At 47.1% G+C, this 24,397-nt stretch overlaps 1 protein-coding gene across 1 annotated transcript in view; it reads right to left on the bottom strand.

Moving 5' to 3' along the window:
* Positions 1-24,397, bottom strand: part of ABTB3 (ankyrin repeat and BTB domain containing 3) — a 181,457-nt gene that overhangs the window by 14,036 nt on the left and 143,024 nt on the right. Inside the window, 8 exon segments of the mRNA XM_075428358.1 lie at positions 11,110-11,288; positions 12,705-12,925; positions 14,009-14,032; positions 14,597-14,732; positions 14,842-14,935; positions 16,030-16,131; positions 19,308-19,397; positions 22,674-22,839. Of these exon segments, the coding sequence (XP_075284473.1) occupies positions 11,110-11,288; positions 12,705-12,925; positions 14,009-14,032; positions 14,597-14,732; positions 14,842-14,935; positions 16,030-16,131; positions 19,308-19,397; positions 22,674-22,839 (1,012 nt within the window).

Here is a 24,397-nt window from a genome sequence, read left to right as displayed (position 1 = left end):
AGTGCTTAACTACCTAAGTCACAGGCGAGAGCAGGATTTAAAAGCTTTGGCAAATTTTATCCCACGCTTTGCTGATAACCGGAGCAGGTCTAGCCAAGTTCAGTGGTGCCACATGGCTAATTCCTGACCATGTTTTTTAACTACCCTGTCGGTCGGCAATTCCTTCCGCACCAGGAAACTGTGAAAAGGCGAGGCACTTAGATGAGAGGGTCCAAGACCAAGGAAATAATCAGCTGAGAGCCAAAAAAAAATCTTAATATGAAAATCTGAGGAGTGTAGATGTTATACTAAAAATAGCTCCTGTCTTATAGAGCAGAAATCAAAGCTTTCCTTTCTCTGAGCTCAGTTCTAACAGTGGTGCTCCTTAAATCCCACGAGGGACGAGGAGGAGTGGCAGAGATCCTGTGATGACTCCCTCACTGCATCTAATCAAATGGGGTGGGAAAGGCTAGAGCTGTGCCCTCACAGGCACACGCTGATGTCAAAGGAAATCACACGCGCTCACCCACAGGCAGGAACTGGCTCCTGTGACTACGTCAGACGTAGCACTGAAAGAAAAGCCAAGAGAAGAGAAATACTGATACTAAGAGACACTGTTTAGCACGGCGCAGGGACCAGCCCTTGGAGCCGGGCTCACCGCTGTGGCTCTGAGACAAGGGGGATGTCTCACGCCGGGAGCATCTCTCTGTTCAGCATCTTCCAGTCCGAGCTCTGCGAAGCGCTTCACAAAGGGAGTGAATCACAGGGCGAAGAGAAAAGGAAGATTTAAGGCCAGATTTAAAGAAGGAAGTGACTCAGCCCGCCGGGAGGGCTGGAGGGGAGAGCTCTAGACAGACAGGGCAGAAAGAGCAATTGCTTCTCTGCTCGGAAGGGCTGTGCCGAAGCGCCGCGGCCGACTGAGTCAGCCAGGGAGGAGTGCGTCCGGGGGGATGCTGATTACCAGCAGGGCAGCTCCCAGTTGGATCTGGCAGATGCTAAATAGTCAGTAAATACAACGGAGGATGGGGATAATTCTGTGGTTCAGAGCGGAGGGAAGCTTCTGGAGAGGAGAGGTGTAATTGGAAGAGCAACGCTCACCTTTACTCGCAGTGAATAAAAGCAGAGTAACCGCACTGAAGACGACAGCCACTGGCAGCTCCCTCTCGAATCTGCTGGGGTGAAGAGGTCCCGCCTGTCACTGCGGTTTTACTGGGTCCATGAACTCACCAGTCCCAGCCCCAGCTGCGCCTGGGCAATAGCTTTGCAAAAGCACACGGATACGTCAATAAAGACAACGCATCTCCTCCTTCCAGGGGGGCCCATGGGAATGCGCTGACGGAAAGTCTGGGTATCAACCTCCCAGCGAGAAGGGGATCACCGCTCTTAACTCCAACCAGCATGATGAATGGGTCACACACGCAGACAACCCCATGGGAGCCTGCCTACACGGGCGAGGTGCTGCCAGCTCCCTGGGTCACCAACGGGGCACGAACCCTGTGGTGTGTAGACATGCTCATTATAAAGCCACCTTGCCACTGACTGGCTGGAAGCCTGTGAAAAACCTGACGTAAACTAAGGTCTAATTAGCTCAAGATGGGATACGTTGACATGAGAGATGCTTAAAAACTCTAAGACACAGAACAGAGATGGGACAAAGAGAAAAGAGACCTTAGGATTGATGCATCAAAGAAAGCAAGGCCATCAGACCAGTGGCTCGATGTGCTGCAGAGCTTCAGAGCTCCAACGCAGGACACAGCTCTCATTTGGCAGAGAGGAGGTTGGAGACCTTTGGCTTCTGTCGATAACATTAAATACTTAACAACGCAGGCCACCAAAAAGACCAAAAAATCTGAAGCATGTGCTCATTAAGAGTCGTGGCTAACAAACAGCAGGAAGCTTTCTCTCCGAGCCACGGGGAGGGGAGCCGCGAGCTATGACAGCAGAGCAAGCCCGCTTCCCACACCGCCCGCACGCAGCCGAGCTCGCAGGGCTGCGGCCCTGCGTCTGCTCCCCGCAGAGCCTCTGCTGGCTTTCCCAATAAACCAAGCAGAAAGAGGCAGCGAAGGGGAGACGGAAAAGGGATGCTTTGTTACCTGCAGCTGGATGGCTGGGAAAAAAAATTGGCTTCTTTAAGCCAAATCCTACTCTTGGAGCAGGCTGAGCTGGACTGCCTGGGAAGTAACTGGGAACAACTGCAAGAGTCCACAACCTGGGGCACCAGCATTGCTCTGGCGGAGAGAAGGACATGTCCAGCCTGGTCAGCCTTCCCCTTCACAAAGTGCCCGTGCCAGGAAGCTCAGAAGCCGCCCTCGTCACTACGTCCAACCCTTTTAAGCACCAAGCTGCATAATTCTTCTCTGTTTATCCTACCACCCTACCAGCTGACTGTGACAGAACAGCTGTAAGAGCTCGCTGGAGCAGTTGTGGGCGGCGATATTAACACCGGAGGAGCAAACCGAAGTTTGTTTTCTTGCTGCAGCCTGGTGTTGGGAAACGTTGTGCCAGGATGTGCGAGGCTGAGATCTGGCGTCAGGCCAGCTTCCTCTCAGACATGGGCGTTCATTCACAGCCAAAGGGAGCCGATGCACATCATCTGCTGTGGGAGAGGGAAGAAAGCCTGGCATAGGATATAATAAAAATATTTACTTAGCCATGGGCTAGTTTACAGATAGGCAAGAGGGACCAGAGAACAACAGCGAATCTTCTGAGGGAGATGGTGCTTCCAGCAGAGAGTTGGTCCGTGAGCAAGCAACTTTGTTTCGTAGATACAAGCGGTCTCCTGACTTAAAAGCATTCTTCAGCAGAGATCTAAAGGAATTCCCCACTCCCGGTGAATGCGCTTGAACTGCGAGGGGAATTCATAAATCCTTTTGAAGCAAAGCTGAAGGTTTTCAAGTTGCTGGAGCAGAGATGACTAGCTGATTGATCTGAAAAGAGGTGAAGACCTGGGTGAGGAGCGCAGGGGTATTTTTTCCTGAATGTCCATCTGATGAAGGTCTGTGGCAGGACTCAGGAAAAGTTCCTCCAGACTTCAGCACACACCCTGAGAGTGCTTGCTCCACTCCAGCTTACCCAGTCTAGCTATTCTGTGATGTGGTCCTACCAGGGTACTGGACACAGCTGTGAAATACACAGCCAGTTTTCTCCAGTACCTGTGGAAAGTATGTGTCATCTTGGTGACTATGCTCCAAACTCTCAAGGGGGAAACTCAGGGCAGATTCAGCAGTTAGGCTAAGGTTTTGTTTTTTCTCTGGCCACACTTTGCTTCAGCTGCCTCTTCTTCATAGGCTCTCCCATTCCCACACCACATCTCTCTGGACTGCCAGTTCTCCTTGCTGGCCTGCAGATATGCCACCGCCTCCATGTGGCTGCCCTCTACAGCAGTAACAAGTTGGGCTGCTTTTCTTTGCCTCTGAAATCCCAAGCAGGACTTTGGGTTTTCCTTCTATTGCTGTCACCCTCAGCAGCTCAGCCCCATTTATGTCATTTTAACCTAAATGTGCCTGGCCCTCAAATTCCTCTACCACAAAGCCTCAAAACCAAAAGCTCACCATGTTAAGCAGAAAAAAATCACACTACTTCTTCTGGGCTCGGTGTCTGCCTGTTAATACACATCTCTCTGCACCCAAGTAGAGAAACCATGCTGCCCAGGTACCAGGGGCGCTGGCAAAGGTGCCTTTTCTCTCCTTGGTCCTGAGGATGCTGGGGGGACCCAGCTCTGCTAAATGCAGAGCAGCAGAAGCGCTGCTTCCAGTCACCCATTGCACCCACGGTCCTCTGCAGCTGTTCCAGCAGTGGCAGAGTCTCAGGATACCTGAGCCCACTGGAGACTCATCCATGACCTTCCTTCCACAACACGCTGTGATACCCTTGAATTATTCCTCTGTTTATGCTCCCCTCTTCCCAGGAAGAGTCGATAAAGAGTGAATCAACAGAGAGGGCTTTTTGCAGAATTCCAGCCCTGAGCACTCAAAACTCTGCGAGGCTTTCTTCGCCGCCTCTCTGACCCTTTTCCGTCCTCGCCTAGGTGTTTCCGCTACGGCCCTCTCGCATAATTCACTTTTGCCAGCTGCCTCAAAACTGATCAAATGCCACTTTAGGGGGTCACTCCTAGATGATTAAGCAGCATACATTTAATTAATATTAGTCAACAGTTGCAAAGGTAGGGAAGCTCCAGAGGTTGGAGATACAGTTAGAGGCAGTGAACTGCGTAACAAAATGGGTATTGTTAGTGCCGGGCTCAAGTCCTTCCACTGCAAATACAAACGGAAAAGAATTAATCACAGGTAAGGCACAAACGGACCCCTCAGTTAGCTTCTGGGAAAGCTGCCAAGCCTCCCTTTCAAAAGGCTCTTTATATCACAGCTGTGCATTGTATGTAAAAAGCTCAGATCCCCAGGCACGGTCTAATCCTCGGGTGAGAGCCCCACAAAGGGCAGGTGTCATATCCATGGCATTCCACGGCATTCGGTTATTGTAAAGGAAGCAACGGCTCCTGCTTCTGTCACCGAAACGTTTTAGAAGGCAGGTAGCGGGTAGGAAAAAAATCAAACCTGTGTTAGTACAAAGCTGAATCTGTGTTACGAAAACACGAGACGGGGTTAACATTCTGTTATGAACACGCCACTCGGTACCTGGCGCTTGCATCTCACACGGAGAATGCACGACGTACACGTGTGGATAACCTGCGTCCTGGTTACTCTGAACTGTTTAGACACAGAAGTACTACAAATGACAACAGGCAACGTTACGGATCGCTGCAATTACTTGAGAACAGTGAAACCGGCCTTAAGAAATCACTCCAAGTCCCAGACAAAAGATCAGTCACCGAGCGCAGGCTGGGCACTAGCTGACACACAGAAAGGCATCAGCTACTCCATGAAACCCGTAAGCGGGCACTTCAGCATCTTGGAAGGTCTTCAGGGTTATTTTTAGTGCAGGCTTTGGTGTGTCTGTCTCCTCCGCGGGAAGTCCACATTTTTCTTCAGTTAAAGTATTTCAGTTGTTAGGCAAAATAATACATTTTCAGGTGTCAATTTTTTCAAGAAAGGTAAAATATTATGCAGAGAACAAACATTCTAACGAAACCTGTCATTATAGTAAAACCTCAATATTCCTTTGAAAAGCACTTTAAAAAAGGAAGTAAAATTTCACCCAGCATAGATGGGACTTTCCCGATCCCCCTCCATGCAGGAGAACCATGCACAGCACTCTCCCAAGAGAGGGTTTTCTCCTAGGAGCTGAGCACGACCCAGTGCCTGCCCATGCGCCATACAGGGTTCACCTCTCCCCTCTAACCTAAGCCCTTCCTGCAGAACGGGGCAGTCTGGCTTCACACAGCAAAACACAGCTTCACTCGAGCCACTCTTAAATATTCATTTCAGTCCATTGTGAAGCAAGCGACAAAAAAGTGAATTTTCTAGCTCCTTCATCCTCCAGTGTCACTTTCCAGGTCACGTGAAGACCTAGCGGGGAAGCTGATGTTTGCTGACCGCCGTGCCTGGGCTTTGTAGCACAGACGCCTGAGCCAAGTCTGTTGACATTCTCTGAGGAACCTCTCCCGACATTTGTTTTAGAGGAATTAAATCCAGAAAGGCCATAGCAATAAAGAAACAGGATGCCCATCTCAAGCTTCAGCTTCTGAACATTTTGCTGCAACAGAGCAGGTGGGTGTTTCAGCCCTTCCTTCTGCTTTCTGTTTGTTGGAGACGTGAAAAAATGTTTTTCAGTAGTTACTGCGTCTGTGACAGAGGCCACATGCTGCCATTTCTGAAAAGACTTATTAACAAACCCCCAAACTTTGCTTTCTACAAGTTTTTGGATTCTAGCTGGCTAAGTCACTGCTGAAAGAGTACTTTAGCTTTTAAAATATGTAGGCCAGGTTTCTCAAGATACCCACAAGTCTCAAACCTTTCGGGATTTTTATAAACTGGTTATTGTTTTGAATTGTCATTTGTTCTCAATAACTGTCAACAACAGACTGATGGCTGCTGTTCAAACAGCTCAGCCTTCCAAAAGAGTCTGCGCGCCCCTGCAGCTTTCTTCAGCTGCCTATAGGCAGCAATGCAATTTGTAGAGTTTGCGAAACTCTGCAGAAATTTTAAATTCCGAGGAAACACCTTTGCAAAGTGGTTTCCTGCGTCTTTCAACAAGCCTGGCTGCGCAGTGTGGTCAACACCTTGCTAATGGGCTACATTTTAACTAAAACTCCCTTGTTACTGATGGAAAGGATGAAGAGAAAGCTGCAGAACGCGACTGAGGAATGGCGATGACGGACCCCTCCCATGACTTTTCAAGCTAATTTTGTCTCGGACAATCCAATAGCAGGAATACTCGTAGACCTTAGCCAAGTTTTCCTGGTGCGAAGCACCGCCGGTGCCAGGCAGAGCTTCAGACAACACTTCAGCACATGCACTCAACACACACAGGGACTTACACACACACAGTTCACCGACGCGTGCCCACTAAGCAGCCAAAGTAACGGCAAACAGCAGCTCCTCGCCCATACTATGGGGGGAAGGGAGAAAGTTGCAAGAGAGATTATTTGGCACTAAAAGATGATATTTCTTCTCAAAAAAATAGGCCAAGGACAATCCGATCTAAATTGCTGTACACAGAAAAAGCAGTGGATGAAACTGGCTCGTAACCTTGTACTACTGGTAACGGTGCTGGCTGGTCTGCATGGACGGAGCTGGGTGATTTTAATGACAATTCAAGCTCAAGCCGAACTGCAGAGTGGAAATCTAAAACGAATCTTGTCCAAAGGCCAGATGTGTTTAACTTCCAAGGTTGTGGTTTTGGGTCTCTCTCTTTTCAGGTTATGGAAATGTCAAGATCAAACTGAAATAGCTCCAGAATTTTCGTAGACAGGGGACAAAGCAGCATCCCACACGTTCAGCACGTTCTCCTCAAAAGAAACTCCCCGCAACAACAAAGAGCTGACCTGCAAGCCCCACCTTGGGCACTACAAGCCCACAGATCTAGATGCAGTCTCCATGCAACTCTTTTAGAAGTCTCTGTTTGGGGGGGCCCAATTTGCGAGCCACGGCCAGCCCTCAAGCACATCCACTCCTCATGCAAATATCGTCCTCCAACATGGGGCAGGAGGGCAATCCAGCTCAGAGCCAAGCTTGGGCAAAGCGAACGTCTACCTCGGCTGCAGGCAAAGGAGAACTTCCAGTGAGAAGTTTGGGGGTTTCCCCAGGCCATGAAGAGCGCAACACAGATAACGACAGGCAGAAATCTGGCTGCATCTTCCTATCCTGCTTCTCTAACAAGATCTCCAGTGTCATCTTAGCTTTGAGGGACTCAGATCTGATCTATGCAGCAGCTAAAGTTTAGCTCAGGGCTACTCATTCGCAGAAGCATCTCTCCAGCTTTCATCTCACGCAGCCCTGTCCAAACCACTTCTAGTAGGCTATGTTCGTGTGCTTGTCTGCCAAAGAGATTCAAAGCACCCCAAAATGGCAGCCCCCTTTCTCCTCAGTTGGTGGCCCAAATCCACCACCACCCACCAAGTCATTGATAGTTTTAGTGTCAGAGCTTTCCCGGTTTGAGTTGTGCTTGCTCTTAGGAAAGTGCCTTAAACCAAGCTCTCCATGTCCTTCCCACTGGTTCTGCCTTCTCCAGAGTACCTCGTCTTTGGTCTCGGGTTTGGTAATGACCCAAGCTCTCTGCCCAACAGCAGGAGCCATGGCGGGAGCGAGCGCAGAGCGATTCTCTGTCTGTTCTCCCAGCTCTGCCTCGTCAGCATGGAAGTACTGCCACTTCTCTGCTCTCCATCCAATTCTCAGTGGTGCAGCTGATAAAGACATTTAAAAGCATGAAAGGAAATGAAAGCGCTCCGTCCCACTGGAAGCCACCAGGAGCTGGGTATCGAACCTTCATTCGTGCTGTTGGAAGTCTTCCTCCAGGGCTTTAGTGCAGCAGCGAACAACCGATGTGCAATCTATTCACTGTTCTCCCCCACTTATTTCACAGCTTGAAGACAGGCAATAAAACTAGGGACTTCATCTCGGCCAGTTTTGCCTGATTTGCCAGTTTTTGTTGCCATTCTGTGTTCCAGCATCAGGACTTCTGCAAATTCTATTTTTATTTCTATTGTCAGTGTTCTGGCATATAAATGGGAGCGGAGTGCCACCCTGCAGGACACCAGCGTCAGCACTGGCTGGTGGCAGAGCTCCCACATAAACCCTCACATCTGGACCCTCTAGGAACAGGCGTTTAAAAAAACATCGATAAGACAAAAGTGATTCCATACATCTGATGATGTTCTTGTTGGTATTGGTTATTTTTCCTTTAATCTTTTCATTTTTGTAGTATATGACCTTTTTGCACAGCCTGGGAACCTACAAGAACATTTTGTCCAACAGTACAAAGTAGAGGGTAGGGGCAGAAGGCGTGCTTCCTATTCTGAGACCTGCCCTATGTTTCTATGTGGTTTTTGGAGAGTCTCTCTGGCCAAATTACTCAAATTACAAATTGCTGTCTGGCTTATCCAGGTTGTCACAGCTTCTGAGGTCAAGACAATCACTCTACGAGGTGCTGAAAAATCTTCCTGTTTAATTACCTCAGTTTCCCTGTTCGTAAAGGGAGGATAAGATCTTCTTCCATGTCTCAACTCATTAATATTTGTAAATTGTTCTGAGATTATGGGATAGCTGGAACTATTTATAGGCATACAAAATGCCATTTCTATTAGGTGGAAGCTGCCATGCAATTAAAATACACTGAGCATCACAATAGGTAGCAAATGGGACATCTTGTTTTACATCAGGCAAGAAAAGCTAAGTGGCTCTGTGCTTCCTAGTTGCTTATTTTATTCTTTTTGCCCTGAAAAACTCATTAAGGAAATGTACTGGGCCAGACTGTGATGTTTAGCAAGAGTCATAATCTCTCTCGAAGTTCCCAGCCCACAGGGAAAAGTATGTCCATGTGAGCAAATCAAACTCCTCTCCCCACAGCTCTACAGAATGCAGAGCTTTACGATCTGCTGTCGAAAGAGAGGGATGTGAACCACAGTTACGGCCCTTCTGCACCTCTTAAAGCAGATTTCCATTCTGTGAGTATATATAAAGAACAGTCTCTGCTCTCAGCCCTTCTAGAGAAGGGGAACAGAAGCTCCTTTGAATCTCAGCTTTCCTCGGCTGCCTTCTACAGAGTGACCAGAGAGAACTTTTATTGGCTCATTCTCCTACAAATGAATTTATCTTGATTCCTTCCAGAGGTTTGCATAGAATCTGTCCCCATTTCTGTCTGGGAGAGCTTTGCGAGAGGCCGTTTGGACAAGACTGCCGCAATAATTCATGCCATTTGCAGACAATTTGTAAACCCTTCCAGTGTCCCAGAATGATTCATTCTTTTTCTAAGAATACGAAGCAGTGTATGCGTGTGTGTTTGTGAATATGCATGCTCATGAAGAGTGAAGACAGGCAGCTCCCCTCGGCCCAGGGGCAGCAATAAAGACCATGACAGATTTCTTCTTTGTCGTGTAGGGGGTTGTGTGGTATTTCAGTTGTTTCACCCCTCCACATTTTAGGTTTTAAGTGAACCCAAAGCAACGGGTAGCAGTCTTATTAGTTTCCTTGTCTCCTACAAGGGACTCTGGAAGACAGTCTACCATGTCCTAAAGGTATACTCCTAAGTAAATAACTTATCCTACCGATGATCACTGGCTTTGGCTTCAGCTACCCAGGAGAAGAGCAATTAAAGCCATCCTTCATCCTAGATTACAAGGCCTAAACTTAATCTCCGTTAAGATTTCAATACGATTAGTTTTATAACGGCTTTCAAATCAAACAACACCTTGCTGGTAGTTTCTGGATGAACACACATTAAACCAAGTGAGTACAGAACAAGGAATCTACAAATCCTAGCATATGGAATGATTTCCTAAAAACTAACTCAAATATTCTCCACAAATACCCCATCCAATACAAACTAATCCCAAAGGGAAGGCTCGTGGGAGCAAAAGTCAGAACAATTGCCCGAACAAATGTTCAGGATTTGCTGGGGACTGTGGTCCAAGTCCTCTTTAGCAGCAGGATACAAGAAACAAATCCATGAAGGCTTTTGCTAGCTGTACTAAGTCTGGACCCTTTCAGTATTGAGCAACAGAACGTCTTCCCTTTTCACATTATTTAGGTTATTGCTACAGGTGCTAAAAATTATTTGCTCCTGCCTGTTGCACATGGAGTGGGGTGAGAAATGTCACTTACTTCCCAGTTAAACAGTCAGAAGACAACACTAACGTGTATTGTGGTGCATGAGAAAAAGAACAGCAATCAAATCCTTTTGATGCTTTTCATCACTAAAATGACTTTCTGGTAATAGTAAAGTTGACTGGGCATTCCTTGGGAGCAACTGACTGTCAGGGGGACCGGCAGAGAAGGGACTGTTAGTTACAGTAAGTTTTAAAAGGAAACATCCAGCCTTCACTAGGTAAGACATTTTCCTCTGCCTGCCCCATGATCATCCCCTTTGCTATTATACTTGCACACCCAATGGCACCTCGCTTGAAAGGTTTTGTTAGTCTGGTTTGTCTGGCTAAGAAAATGTCAGCTGAAAGAATAAATCTGGGGAGGCTGCAAGTACAAACACTCACACGGAAGATTTAAAAAAATTATCCTGTTCTGTGCTTGTAGTATCCTGTTCTGTGCTTGTAGAAACCAGTCTCCCTGTAATTTTAAGAGTCCAAATCCCACATGAAGGGAAAAGTCATGTGAGAGGTTAAACAAATCCAAAGCAAACATGAGTATTAGCTTTGTTGTACGGTCCTGTAAAACCAGCTGGGTAAAGTTAGTCTCTGGGTTGGTTTAGTTATCAACATCTCTTGCCATACTGCAGTGACCCTTTTGACTTTAATTTCACCACTAGGCACCAGCTTCTGTTGTCTCTCCAGCTTATTGTCAGCATCAGTATTAAGCTGTTCTAGCAGGAGATGTGATTATTTGTGTGTTTTTAACCCACGCTTTCACAGTGAGAAAAACCTGAGATACATAATCCAAATAATAATAAACCTATGCAGTCTAAACAAGCTTTGGGACAGCTGTGCAAAAACAGTATTGCAAGTTTTGTGTTTTACGGGATGTGAATGAGGCCGACTCCTTTAAAAGGCGTAATTCATCCTACCTTGCTGGCTTTCAGTATCTCAAACATCAGAGGCAAGCCTTGTGTGATCAGCTCCTCTGTGTACTCTTCTTCCTGAATGGACTTGAATTCCTTCAGCAAGCATTGGATGAGGGGTCGTCGGTGCTGCTGGAAGGACGTGCGCAAGGACTCCAGCCACGTGTGCAGCGTCCAGGGAACACCTACAGACAGAGGACAGAGCTCACTCCCAGCTTCAGAGAAGGATGTGCCCTTCTGCTTTTTTACCTCTAGTTACGTTAATCTTAAGATTTTAAGCAAAGGCTGCCAAATAACCCTAGAAATCAAATTCGCATTTATCCGTGACTGAGAAGGCTGGTGGCTATCAGCACATCCCAGAGTGAATGCACAGAGGCTTTCCTCCAAATGCTAAGAGAAGACCGTGGTCTCTCCGCTCATCTAGCCTTCAGCTTCTCTGCTGAGACTGCCAATTTGCGGTAATTGCTGTGGTGCTCTGTGATGCAAAAGCCTTTTGGAAACTAGATTTACACTAGCTCATTTGTTTGAATGCGGCCCTGGAGAGCCATTAAATGGTAAAAAACCTGCTTTTGGTCACTACCCACCTGGATTCAAACCGGTGGTCTTCAGATTAAAACTTTCTTTAAGCGCTACCCCATGTCCTCTCCCGCTCATTATTATTTTCCCTAAACAGCACTGGGCGAGTTAAGCGGATCAGCCTTTTCGAGCAATTTGTCATGAAGAACCGCTCTCCAGGAACTTAAAGGGAACCGCTCCCATGCACTGAGTGAGAAAGCACACCGAGCTAATGCTGCTCCGCAGGCACCAGGCTGGAGGTGACCTAGTTACTGCTCTTGCAGAACAGAGTGGGAGGAAACGCAAGCCTGGCATTTGGCTACAAAAGGATTTTCCTTCCATTTCAGCAAACGTCCAGCACCTGGAGATCAGCCTCATCGCTCTCCTCTCCCTCATCACCCAGTAGTTTGCCTGCTCAGCCCTCCCGGCAAGCTACCGCACACCCCGACCCACGCTGGACGTCCCCAGGGCTGGAGTGCCGCACCAGACAGGGGCATGCCAGGCACCCAGGTCTCTCTCCAAACGCCGATTAGCGGGGAGGGTAAACACATAGCCCAGACCAACTCCCCTCCGTGCCACCCAGCCACCCTCTCCACGGGCAGAAGCCATCTCCCAATACAACAGGCCAGTATCATGTTCAATCTCCACACTGGCAGTTGGTACACTGAGCAGCCAGGTCCTCGCTCCTGCTCTCCAAGGCTCACAGACCTCAGAAAAAAAAAGATGTTTTAATGGTGGAGTGCAAAAGAAGAACTGCTGGAGGTGGCCTGTGGGAGCTGAACACCGCCCCAGAGCCTTAGCTAACGCTCTGCCAAGCAGCAGTGAAGATGGCTGCTGGTGGAAACCACTCTGTCCTGCAGAAAAGCACCAGTGACCCCTGACTGGGGTGTGCTGTGGAACCTGCCAGATCCCCCATCGCCTTCTGCTTCCGCAGGAGTTGAGGAAGACACAGCTGTGGTCGGTTTAAGCAACAGCCCATCGAGAGAGACGCATTTCTTCCAGCACTCCCTCCCAGGCAGGAGAGGAGAGCGGGCGTGGGGACTGACCTACGCTCCGTATGTCGATGGTCACGTCCACGTAGCCGTGCTCGGCGCTGTGGTACATGGCCTCCTTCAGGGCTTTCAGCTTGGCCTTGCTGTTGCGGCTGGCGCAGAGCGGAGCTGCCGCCGAGTCGGGCAAGTCCGTCCCCTCCGCCAGGATCTCCTCCAGCGACAGAATGTCGCTCTTCTCCTTCTCTGGCTGAGCAAGCAGCTTGCGAAAGACGTTCCTGTCAATCACGGCACGACAGAGAGAGGGAGAAAGGGAAAGAGAGAGCAGGAGAGCAGTCAGCGGCCAGGCTTTCGTTCTGCTCAGCGTACTTGCTGCGACGTGTCAAGTTAGGACACCTATCCAGGAAATGACTCCAATTAATGGCAGGACCAGCTGAGGGAAGACCTGAGGCAGTCATCGCTCCCGCCAGCCCATCGGCACCGTCTGGGCCACGTCTGCAAGACGCTGCTGTCGTGACAGGAACCCTACAGATGTTGCACAAGCGGCAGCATATCGTGGAAACAGAGACCCAGGAGCTACAAGTGACTCCAGACTTCTTCCCACAATCAGGGAAGGCCTGTGGACAAGCTCTCGGGACTTCCACCGTGGAGGCCACTTGAGAAGGGAGCTGCCTGGAGCTACCAAAAGCACCACCGCTCAGTTAACACTCAAAGCAGTCTGGGAAAGCTGGAGCAGCTAGACATTGAACGAGGCCAGTCAGGGCAGGTTCACGCACATCTGGGACTACTCTGCAAAGCCACCGATCTGGCTGGGCCATCAAACAACAAAGCCCAAAGTCAGACACTTGGTGCCCTCACGTTCGTACCAGCATAACCTCATCGATCTCGACAAGAGTCGCTCTTGGTTTCTGCGTCCATGAAAAACCAGGCTGGGACCCATCCCACCTCCCTTGTACTCTGATGTCCTCCCTGCACTCGCTCAGACCCCGGCGTGGGATGGCAGCGGGGCACGGCGTGTCCCAAACAAATTTGGGGAAGAGAGGGAAGAAGGGGGGGGGTGTGCATGCGCGGTGTATGGGTAGGACCGCGTGAGCCATGACCGGTGACAGGCATGGCCAGCAGCCAAGCCATGGAGAGCCCCGGGTCCTCCTCGGGCACGCAGCCCCCACTCATGCTGGCCGGCAGCAAGGCCGGAGCAGTGCACATGAGACTCCAGTAACCAACGTGTCCTCTCTGTCCCAGGGAGCCCTCGCAGGCTCCAAGTGGGCCACGTTGTGCGAACCTGCCCTGACATGCCGTTAGCGTGTTGTTAGACTGGCAGCTCGTCTCTAAGCAAACAGACGGTAGGTACTGTCTCTAACCTGTATCTATGTTCCTCTGGATGGCTACAATCAGAAAAGTAGGAACGTGAAGATCATAATACTAATCCATCACGCCACAGTCAGCTCCTGAGCGTTGCAAGATCATGCATGCCAGGTGCTCATTTCATTACTTTTTTTTTTTTTTTTAATTTGCAGCATACATACAATATTAAGGCACACAGGACTTTACGGTAAACACAGATGCAGAAACTCTGTTGAACGACAACTAAGGCTGCAGCAGTACAGACACAATCCGCCCCAAACCTGAGAAATACGGCAACAAGAAGTTCAGAAGGAATGTTGTCGGCATTCCTTTCTGCCGTCACATCAGCTACCATTTAACAACCACTGCATTGCAACACACCACAAGGAGCGTCCCCCCCCTTTCTTTTTTCTCCATCAGCTATCGAAAAGCAGCTTGTACCACCAACTGGTTAAATTCACATGCTAGCAAAGAGCTTTACATCTTTGCTCAGTTGGTGGCATTTCGATTGTTCATGCAGAACTTTCACCCATCTGCTCAAACCGGACGCCCAGGCAAAAAAAAAAAGCACTTGAAGGATGCCACTAGACTTGTTCCCACTCTACCTGTGTCCATGTGCCGCAGCCTGACTGAAAGAGTTCATGTCACCTTGTGGAGTCATGGAAATGCCATTCCTGTACATTGTTCCTATCATGGGGTCAGCTCCTCGCTCCAACAGCAAACTGACCAGTTCAAAATTTCCTGCAAGTCAAGAGATGCATTTTTACTTCCTTTAAAATCCAGTATTTGCTCACCTAAACCACAGATCCAGACTGAAGAACTTATTACAGTGGGAGGAGAAAGCCCTTACCAGCAGCTGCTGCCAACTGTAAAGGAGTTTCAGAGTAATTTTCCTCTCCATGCTCCAAAGAACCTTCTACCTTTGCTCCAGCATCCAGCAACAGCTAGAAAGAAAATTCACCGTTTAGAGCAACTGGGGGTATCACAGCCTTCAGAGTTCATGAACAGTGACGAATGAGAGTCTAATGCTTCTTGTTATCTGCAAACCAGATACAATGGAAACAAGTGACATGCAAATTCTCTCCATTATTTCACAGAGGCAAAATCATTCCTTTTTTCGCTCATTTTATGCTGCCAGACACCAGGAGCACTAGTGTCCAACTTCAGAGCCAAAAAAGTGTAGCCCAGTGTTTCCGAATGGGAAATGGGGGTAAGGCCAGTGTTAGGAAGTAATGCACTGAAGATGGAAGTACTGAAAATTAGCCCGACAAGCATCCTTCCTTTATGGTCTTCTAGAAGCCCAGCACCATCCTAGAATGGATCAGATTTCAATCGCCTCTGTCTGTTCTATAAACACATGGCCAAAAGAAAGGCAATTCTTAAGAACCAATCTCAGTCCAAAAGCCGTGATCTCCACTGGGGGACACTTCCACGTAAATAACAACAACGCCGAAAACAAAAGTGGCCAAGGAGAGCAGGATGGAGCCTGTGCTCCAGCCCCCTCTCGGCCATTTCTGTCTCGAGGCCTTCACAGTTTTGGCGCTTCATGAAGTGTGCCACAGACACAGCTTCTCAACTTCGGAGATGCCAAAGCACAGAACCAGCATATCCCACTCGGCGCCTCGCTGGGGTAAGGGGAACGAGTGCTTCTGCCCCTCCGGAGCAGCACAGGGGCTGTTGTCCACCTCTCCCCCACCAAGGCAGCGGTTTTGTGTTTGCTAGAATATTATAGTGTAAGAAAGTGCAATAGATGAATAAACAGACATATAAAACAAGTGGTCAGGAAGGAGCACAAGGAGTTGTCAGACTTTCTTTGGTGCAACTTTGCTTTAAAATTGTCCTATTTAAACCTCATATTGGTTAAGGTTTGGACACTGTATTTGCTATATAATAGGTCTATTATATATCAGTACACTCTAGAAGAAGCAGAGGTAACCAATATGAGTATGACAAGAGGATACTGGTTTGAGATGGACGTAATCAGAACTGAAGAGGAGAAACAAAAGAATGAGATGCAGGTAGGGAAATACAATAATACCTGAACTACGGGAATATGTCCATGCAACACAGCAAATGTCAGAGCTGTCCAATGGCGGGTCTCGGGGTGGACGGATGGGTATTTATGAGCAGTACTGACAACCTACAAACAAATTAAAGTTATTTTTTTTAAAGAGCTACACGTAATAAAATTCAACCTGCCTGAAAGCCAGGCATGTGAGGGAGTAAGTGAAATAGAAAACCTGAGAAAGGTGCTTTATAAAATGATTGGCTTAATTTTTTTCCTGCAAAAATTTTCTCAATATTGAAACTGCTCATGCTGATTTGACAGCTTGAATAGAGCTCATACCAAATGAAGTCTCTTTACCAACTACTGTAGCTCCATCTAAACCACTGGCCACCAGATACTTTTGCACAAGGTCAGAACAACCACAGCTGGTTACAGCAGCACACACTGGGGAAGCAGGGACGGATCAGGACTCTTACAGCTAAGGACCGGCTCCCACTGACTTCTCCAGGTGGTGTATCAACAGTCCCAGGTCTTGAGATTGCTCTAGGGCCACAGAAATCCTTTCCACATAAATCAGTAAGACTTTGGTCACTGCCATCATGAAAGACCCATCACAAGGCCTACGCCAGAGTTCACAGATGTGCTGTCAGGCTGCTCCTCTCCCACAGGAGGAGGAAAGACAGCTGAGAAGCGATGGGGCAGAGCGGCATTTCACAGCTGTTTTAAGAAAACTCCTTTTTACCGCTGTCTCCTGACAGAGTTCAGTTAAAAGAGCAGGGTGGTGGCAGTTAAAACAGATGCAAGCTATATCCTTAGAAAACAAAATGGTATTTTTCACATTGCTCCTTCCATTTTCTACGCCTTAGTGCCCGGTGCCTCTAATGTAGACATTGGGGAAGATGAATAACCACTCTTTGCTTCAGTTTCCCCGTCTTAAAGATGGGGGTATTAATATTGATGAGGTTCACAGAGATGGTAGAATCTAATGAACGTTTGCAATCCGAGACTGCACACTCAGATGGAGTGTGACACTAAAATTCAAAATCTTATTATTGATCTTCAGAGGAGGGCTAAAATCAGAGTAAAAGATGCACCATCGCTCTGTCTCATCAGCCAGCTATGCTTTTGCTACCTTGTCTGAAGTACTTTTGCCCATTTAGGGGAGCAGGGCCAGTTATTAAACGCTTGGTTGCATTAGCAGCTCACATTTCAAGCGGCACATGCAGTGTCTTGCTAGAAGCACACGACCAGCCCCTCAGTCCCAAGGACAGGGATGAGGGCAAAATCTGCAGAGCCCATGCAGACCCCGCAGCTTGCCAGAGGAGCAGATCTGCACCAGCACCTGGCTGTCACTGCCCAGATTTGCCAAAAAGAGAGCTCAGAGTGCCAATGGGAGAAGGGTGCCAGTGTCTGAGCACAGGCGTAGGGCTTCTTTGGGTCTGGGTTTGCTCGGGAGGAAGAGGATTGAGCAGCCTGAGCCTCGGGATTTAGGCTGGGGAGGAAGAGCAGCGGAGGGCAAGGATGGGCAGGGTCACGGTTCAGTGAATGCATCCAGCTTCTCCTCAAGCACGGATTCCCACTGCTGTTTGGGGCAGCCCACGGCAAGCAGCAAAGATAATGAAGTCATTTTAACTCCTTTGCTCCTTGGGTTTTTTTGTTAGACGACTTTCCAGTTGACATGGTGTCTGCAAAAGACCCGCAGCTGACTGAGCTTTCAGGCCTCAGTTGAGATTTGCGGAGCAGCTACAAGTGCTACTGACTCCAGAGCGAACTGCAGCTTCTGAGCACTTCGGGAAATGAGTCCACTTTCGCTAAAGATGGGCAATCAGAAAGGGAGGCAGCAAGCATTTGAGGCTACTTTTGGAAACATATATATATAACTGATTTGCAAAGTGAAAGGGGGAAAATGATGCAGGCACCTGACAGAGTATTTATTTTTGTTCATGGTTGATTTGCCTTTTTTTTGCCGTAATTGCCCAATTTGCACAGTTGGTTGTGGTGTGCACAAATCATCTTATAATTGCACACCATAATTATTCACAGTTCTTGTCCCAAAGTGTTTTCATTTGATTTTAGAGCAAACACTCTACAGAAATGAATCGTGGGGAGGTTCACATTCCTCACTGGAGCTGTTCTCTCAGATGTCAGCAGTTTCAGGAAGACAAAACTGTTTAAATTCGCATTTGGTTCAAGTCTGGAAGATTACTGGAGCAATTGGGAGGACTGCTCCTAATGAAAGATTGTCCTAGGAACCAAACAATGCCATCTCACCTCTGAGCCACAGGCAGGGTTAAAGGAGACATCAGCCTCCATGACCATCCAGTCTTTCGTGTGCCTATCAAGAGGGCTAACAGGTGTTCGAGCATTCAATTATTGCCAGCTCTTGAGGGTAGCATACTTGAATTTGGGTAATGGAAATCATCAGCTGATTTCACATAAGCCACCAAACAGCAATCAGATAGCAACGACCATCAGTCTCTTACAGGTGACATCCATTTCTACTTTTAAATTAGATTTTTTAGAAGTGCAAAACGTCTGGCTGAAAGCAGTGACTACAATTTATCAGCTCGCTCAAGTCCAAACAGAACAGATGGAACACAGATAAGTGAAGCAGACAGCTTAATTTACTCATGACCTCAACAAATTGAAACTGGAATCATTAACAAATAATTCTTCCATGGTTTTTCAAACGGCTCTTTAAAAACGTACATACCTGCATTGCACAGAGTCGGACCACACTCTGCTCAGTGGACAGATTGTGTACATTTGTGATGTGCACTCATCAAAGAGGCGTTTATATTCTGGAAGCTTCAAGCTCCTCATCCAACAATTTTTAGCCCAAGGCACTTTGTAAAACAAAACAGTGGAACCTACATTGCACTTGTGTGCTGGGGAAGCTTAGCTGGAACACCCCAATGCATAGAACTGCTCGAGCTTTGGCAGGTTATCAGATGGGTATTTCTTTTACCCTCTTCATTTTAACTCAGCTGAGATTCAGGGAGTCCTTCCAATATCATTAGAGCTGTGCTCTGTGCTAGTGCTAATGCCTGTACCCATTTGCAGTGTGCAAACACAACTAAATTAATATTACCTGTGGAGTAAGTCCGATGACTTCGCCCCTGCTGTGCCGTGAATCCCAATGTCAACCTAATGCAGTTTGATTCCACTATTCATTTCAAGTGGTGCCGTCCAGGATAAGACAAATTTATTTTCAATTCTTGGCATTTTCCCTCTGCTACAGTTTCAGGGGGTAGTGTGAGATGTAAACAAATAACGGAACAAAGATACAACCAACAAAAAGTCCTCACCTCAGCATTCAGATCTGCTCCAGCATCTAGCAGCATCTGCACCATAGCCTCATCACCCCTGACACAAGCATACATCAGTGGAGTCATGCCCTAGTCATTTTTTGGAGTTAAAAAACAAAGGAATTGACAAATTTAACACAGAACTCTCTTTGATTTTTTTCTTAAACAATTATTTAAGTATATATCATCAAGACTAACAGCATGTATTTAACGAAAGCCGTTACCTCTGTTACAGACATGCCCCTCAGACTACCAAAAGCCAACCGTTTTTGTAAAATCTCCATTTTTGTTGTCACTTGGGTTGACTGTGTTGTGTTCATGTTATCCTCAACATCCTCAGCATGGTGAGTGAAACTAGGCTGGTCAGCCTCACCTCCATGTTCACATACTAAACTAAGCGCCTTTGTCTTCGGGGCCCAGCAGGGAAAAGTTTTTATCAAAGCAACCATATTTCCACTGATATTTTAAAAAGACAGTAATTCTAGTCAGTTTTCTATGATCACAGTTTCATAAAATCTAACTTTTTTAATTTCAAAAAGAGCCTTTAAAAACATCCCAAGCTTCTCTTAAGACAAGTTAGATTTGGGCACAGCTTTTTCAACGTCGATACCACGAGGACCTAGAAATGTAAAGGCTTTGTATTGCATGCCCTAGCAAACAAGGACTTAATTTTAAATGAAATGCCAGGCAGCACTGTTGCAAGTTGCTGGCTCTAGGAAAACATGGCCCTGTTTGGAGGCAAAGCAGATTAAGTGACCCTTCATAACAGAACCACCACAATGCAACCTGTATTAATCTGAAATACCTGCTGCGGTCAATCACCATTAAATCTACCATAAATTATAACAGAAAAAGCTGTTTACTAAATACAGTAGGATATGTTGATCAACCGCCACCAGTTGTTTTGCAGTAAATCCACTGCAGCATGCAGCTACCTCTGATGCATGTTTATAGCCTACCTTGAGGTCCCCTAGTAAATTTGCTGTCAGACAACAGCCCGTTTGCTGTTTAACCTGAGTGCTGCTGCGAAGTGAAATTATTTTCAGAGAAACTGGAGGTGCCCAGCATGGCCGGACACAGAGCCATGACATCGCTCTTCCTAGCAAGAGCCCAGCACCACTACTTTTGCTGAAATACCCCATTTTCACTGTTTGCATGTAGGGCAAAGGTAGTAGGTGGTTATGTATGGAAGGGCTGCCCCTGTAGAGAAAAAGTAAATTAAAGTTTGTCCCTGCTCGGTACTTAGAGCCCCCGTGAAACATGTTGAGCATTACACAGGATCAAATCCGCAGTGTACTTATGGGGAGAGTGTAAGGGAGTAGGCATTCGGGGCTTCATGCCAATAGTAAGAAAAAAAAAGCTCACTCCAGGCAAGGAGAGTTCTTGGGTGACTTGAAGTTACTTGCAAAGAGAATTTGAAACTACTTCAGCTACAGTCAGTGGCAAAACATTTCCTTTGGCAGTCAATAAACACCATAGAAACAAACAGGACCATAAGAATTACAAATAATTGTGTTTGAGCCTTAAAACAAGGGGATGGGATGGCAACTTAAAATTAAATACATGTTCCTTCAACTTTTAATTCAATTTCTGTAAGTGATGCCATTCGATGATCAAACTAAGTGTTTAGCACAAGGGGTCTGATTGGATCTGAAGAATTTGAAAAGCCCATGCTGGGGCTCCCCACTGCAAGATGCAGCACGTGGGCAGCCACGGCGAAGAACCCCGCAGCAACATGCACAGCAAAGATCTGCCTGGGGGCCACACAGGGTATTTTGGCCCTGCTGAAGCTGAGGAAGGACTTACCAATGACTATAAGGGGCCCAGAATGTCATGCTGCAGTAGCTGGGCTTTAAAGAGTTAATGAGGTTTCTAACCTCCCCTGCCTTTGCACTGCTGTCCCTGCTGCTTTTGCCTCTGCCAGTCCCCCAGCCTTGCGCATCGCTCAGCCCCCTCTCTTTGCATGTGGGAGGAATGGATTTTTAATGAGCCCATCATTAGTGTTCGACACATACACACGGAGGAACATGGTAACAACACGTACAATCAACGCAAAGGGCATTTGGCTTTTAGCAAAATAAAAAATGGCTCTTTTTCTTTCAGCCTTGTATCGCTTAGGGCTCGGTCCTGCAAGATGTGGGATCCTGCACATGTGGGATGTTTGCTCCAGCAAAGCATTTAAGCACAGGCTTAGCTTTCCCTCAGATAGGATGTAAGCATGTGTTCAGAGTTAAGCATACGATTAGGTACTTTGATGAATCAAGCCAGAATGTTCCCAGGTTTCAGCCTGGAGGACAGAGGAAATACGCTGTGAAAAGTTTCCAGGTTCAGACTAACTTAAAATAACAATAATTTTTAGAAGTATCATGTATGAACCTTGGAATGAGCTCGCTCATACAATTTTTTGGGGAGTAGTACTGCTCTCTTCTGAAGCTCTTCTCAAACAAATCAACAATATTGACTCAGACTGAAGCTGCTGAACAGCAACCCAGAACAGCTTTCATCTCAGAGGACCTAAAGCCACTTACAACCCAGCTCCTGTCTCAAGCAACCACCCCAGGGGTGGCAGCCACCTGCCTCCTGTCTAAGGGGATGTCACCGCTCTGGGAACACGCAGTGACACTTTCATCAGGGGCACCAGAAAATTCAGGGAACCCCATTTCAGAATGAAACTGTAATATCCGTGGCCATCGTTTCCCTCTGGGAAGGGGGAACCACCTCGGTGAGCATCACAGTCCAGCAGACTGCTGCCAGCAGGCAGCCAAGGAGGCAGGTTCATCCCCGGACACAACCACCAGCCTCGTGGAGCTGGTGGATGTTGGCCACAATGACTCATGGATCGGCAACATTTGCAGAGAGACTTTCACGTCTGGAAGGTCAGTTCAGACTGGGCTTAACTCATTTAAAGACAGCCAGCGATGAACTGTTTCCAGCTGGGGTTTGGTGGTGCACGTGACATGCGTTGCAGATCCCAGGGCAGGGTTCAGCAGAAGGATGTTCACCTCACAAAGCCTTGTCCCACATCACTGTCCATGGCATTCAAGCAGTTTTAAGTAGTCAGATCAACACTAAGCGCTCTTGGGATCTCCCTTCTGGCTTCAGCCGACTCAGTTCACTGTTAAGAAGACTTAAGTGTACGCATTTACCCTCATGCCGAGTTACCTCAGTACCAACAAATCAATGCACCTTGAAAAGACCAAACAATGTAGATGTTGACCTGTTGGTGCTTTAACTGAATGCAAAGCAACGCAGGGAAAGCATTAAGGTCCTCTCTACGTTTAGCTGAAAGCTGGGGCTTATTTTCTGTGATAAGCAGGCAAAACTCTCACATTTCACAGTTGCTTCTTTACATTTCTATCTTGTTACCTGTTCACTCATGCTGTTAATCCCATCTGGCCCCAGCAAGGATATGGCTTGTTTAACCAGATCCGTTCGGCCACAGTTGAGCATCCGGAAACCCAGGTCCTGCTTGAACTTCGCTTCAGTGGCAACTGCATCCAGTTTCCGAGATGCACAAAAACAGTCGTCGATTCTGTGGATGTGAGAAATAAATTCTCTCAGAGGACAATCAGAGGACAGACCTCGCTGTCCCTAGGAAAATAATACTTTGCCCTGTCTTTGAAGGATGTAGGTCATGCACAAACTCATTCTCCTTTGACCTGTATGTTTCAAGGGAAGTGCTGAATGGGAAATGCTAATGCAAGCTAATGGAGATTGCCCTTGGTCTATCTTTCATGGGGCAAGTTATACAATTTATAAAAAAATTGGGCAAAAAAGCATGGCTTTCACTTGATTTTGTTTCCCTGTTTAAGCAATACATAATACATTCTCACCCGAAGTTGTCTCTCTGCATGGCAAGGTGATCCAGTCCCCCCGCTCTCTGAAAAGTTTCAGTGGCTTCAGTAAGCTTTGAATTTACATCAAAAGGATGTATGATCATTGACAATGCAACAAAGAGAAAATAATATCGCTCCAAACGCCTTCAAGGATCTCACCAGCTCAGTCCCAGTAACAGGGAAGCCTTTCTGGAGCAGAAAGCGCTAGTCACAGACTGACTAAGGTCGGAAGAGACCTCTGAAGGTCATTTGGCCCAACCCTCCTGCTCCAGCAGGGCCACCTGCAGATAAGCAAGGCACCATGCTGTCAGGGAGGAGAAGGCAACCTTGCCAGGTACTCATAGCAAAACACCACAAATCCTTTCTGGCTGAGCATAACAGACAGGATGGGATTCTTTTAAGGTCTTATTCAAAAGATCCCCAAACTGTGAACTGCTCAAGATATCCATTTCAAACGGAAGAAGGGCTAGGAGTTATTTAGCCAAGATGTGAATCTACAGCTCCAGAGAGAGCCAGGCAATTCCAATCTGATGTTTATCCAACTTGGTTTCATCTTATTAAAAGACAGATTTGCTTTTCTTTCATGCTGAGGAGTGTCTGGGGCAGAGGGTGGAGTCCAAATCCACAGTGCTTTTGGTGTGAACTTGGATAAAGAACTGTTTGCAAAAACATCACTTTCATTCTCCAAAAATGCTAGGTCAGAAAACAAGGGGCTACTTAGGAATGAAAAACAAAAGATCAAAAGTGAAAAAGTCAAACACACATCAAAAATTTGGTTTCTATTTCATATTTTAAAAATGCAGCAAATCAGAAGAAAAACGTAAACATCACATCATTATCATTTAAATTTCTTCTTCAAAGTGCTTTATCAGAGCTTTATAAAATATATAACACTGCTTAATATTTAACAGCAATATGCAACTAATACGGTGTTTATGTAGAAGCAGTGGCATGTAGTAATAGCTACCATTCTTCCGCTTTCAGCAGAGGAAGGAAAGTGAGATGGAAAATACACAGTATTTTGATCAAAGCTTCTGCAGGACTTCGCAGCATCTGGCATCTGAGCTCAAGCTCAAGCTCAAGCTTGCTCCCTGCTGTGCCAGGCCACAACCAGCCAGGCAGACAACAGATAACTTTGTTCCTCTTCATTCTACAAGCTGAGTTTGGGTTTTGACTACTAAAAAGCTGATGTCCTAAGAATGCAAACAGGGTATGCTTGGAGTATCGTTACTCAGGGGAACAAGGATGACGCTT

The sequence above is a fragment of the Opisthocomus hoazin genome, chromosome 8 (assembly GCF_030867145.1).
Source record: "Opisthocomus hoazin isolate bOpiHoa1 chromosome 8, bOpiHoa1.hap1, whole genome shotgun sequence".
Lineage (NCBI taxonomy): Eukaryota > Metazoa > Chordata > Aves > Opisthocomiformes > Opisthocomidae > Opisthocomus > Opisthocomus hoazin.
Note: the sequence above shows the minus strand (reverse complement) of the source record. Positions and strands in the feature narration are given on the sequence as shown.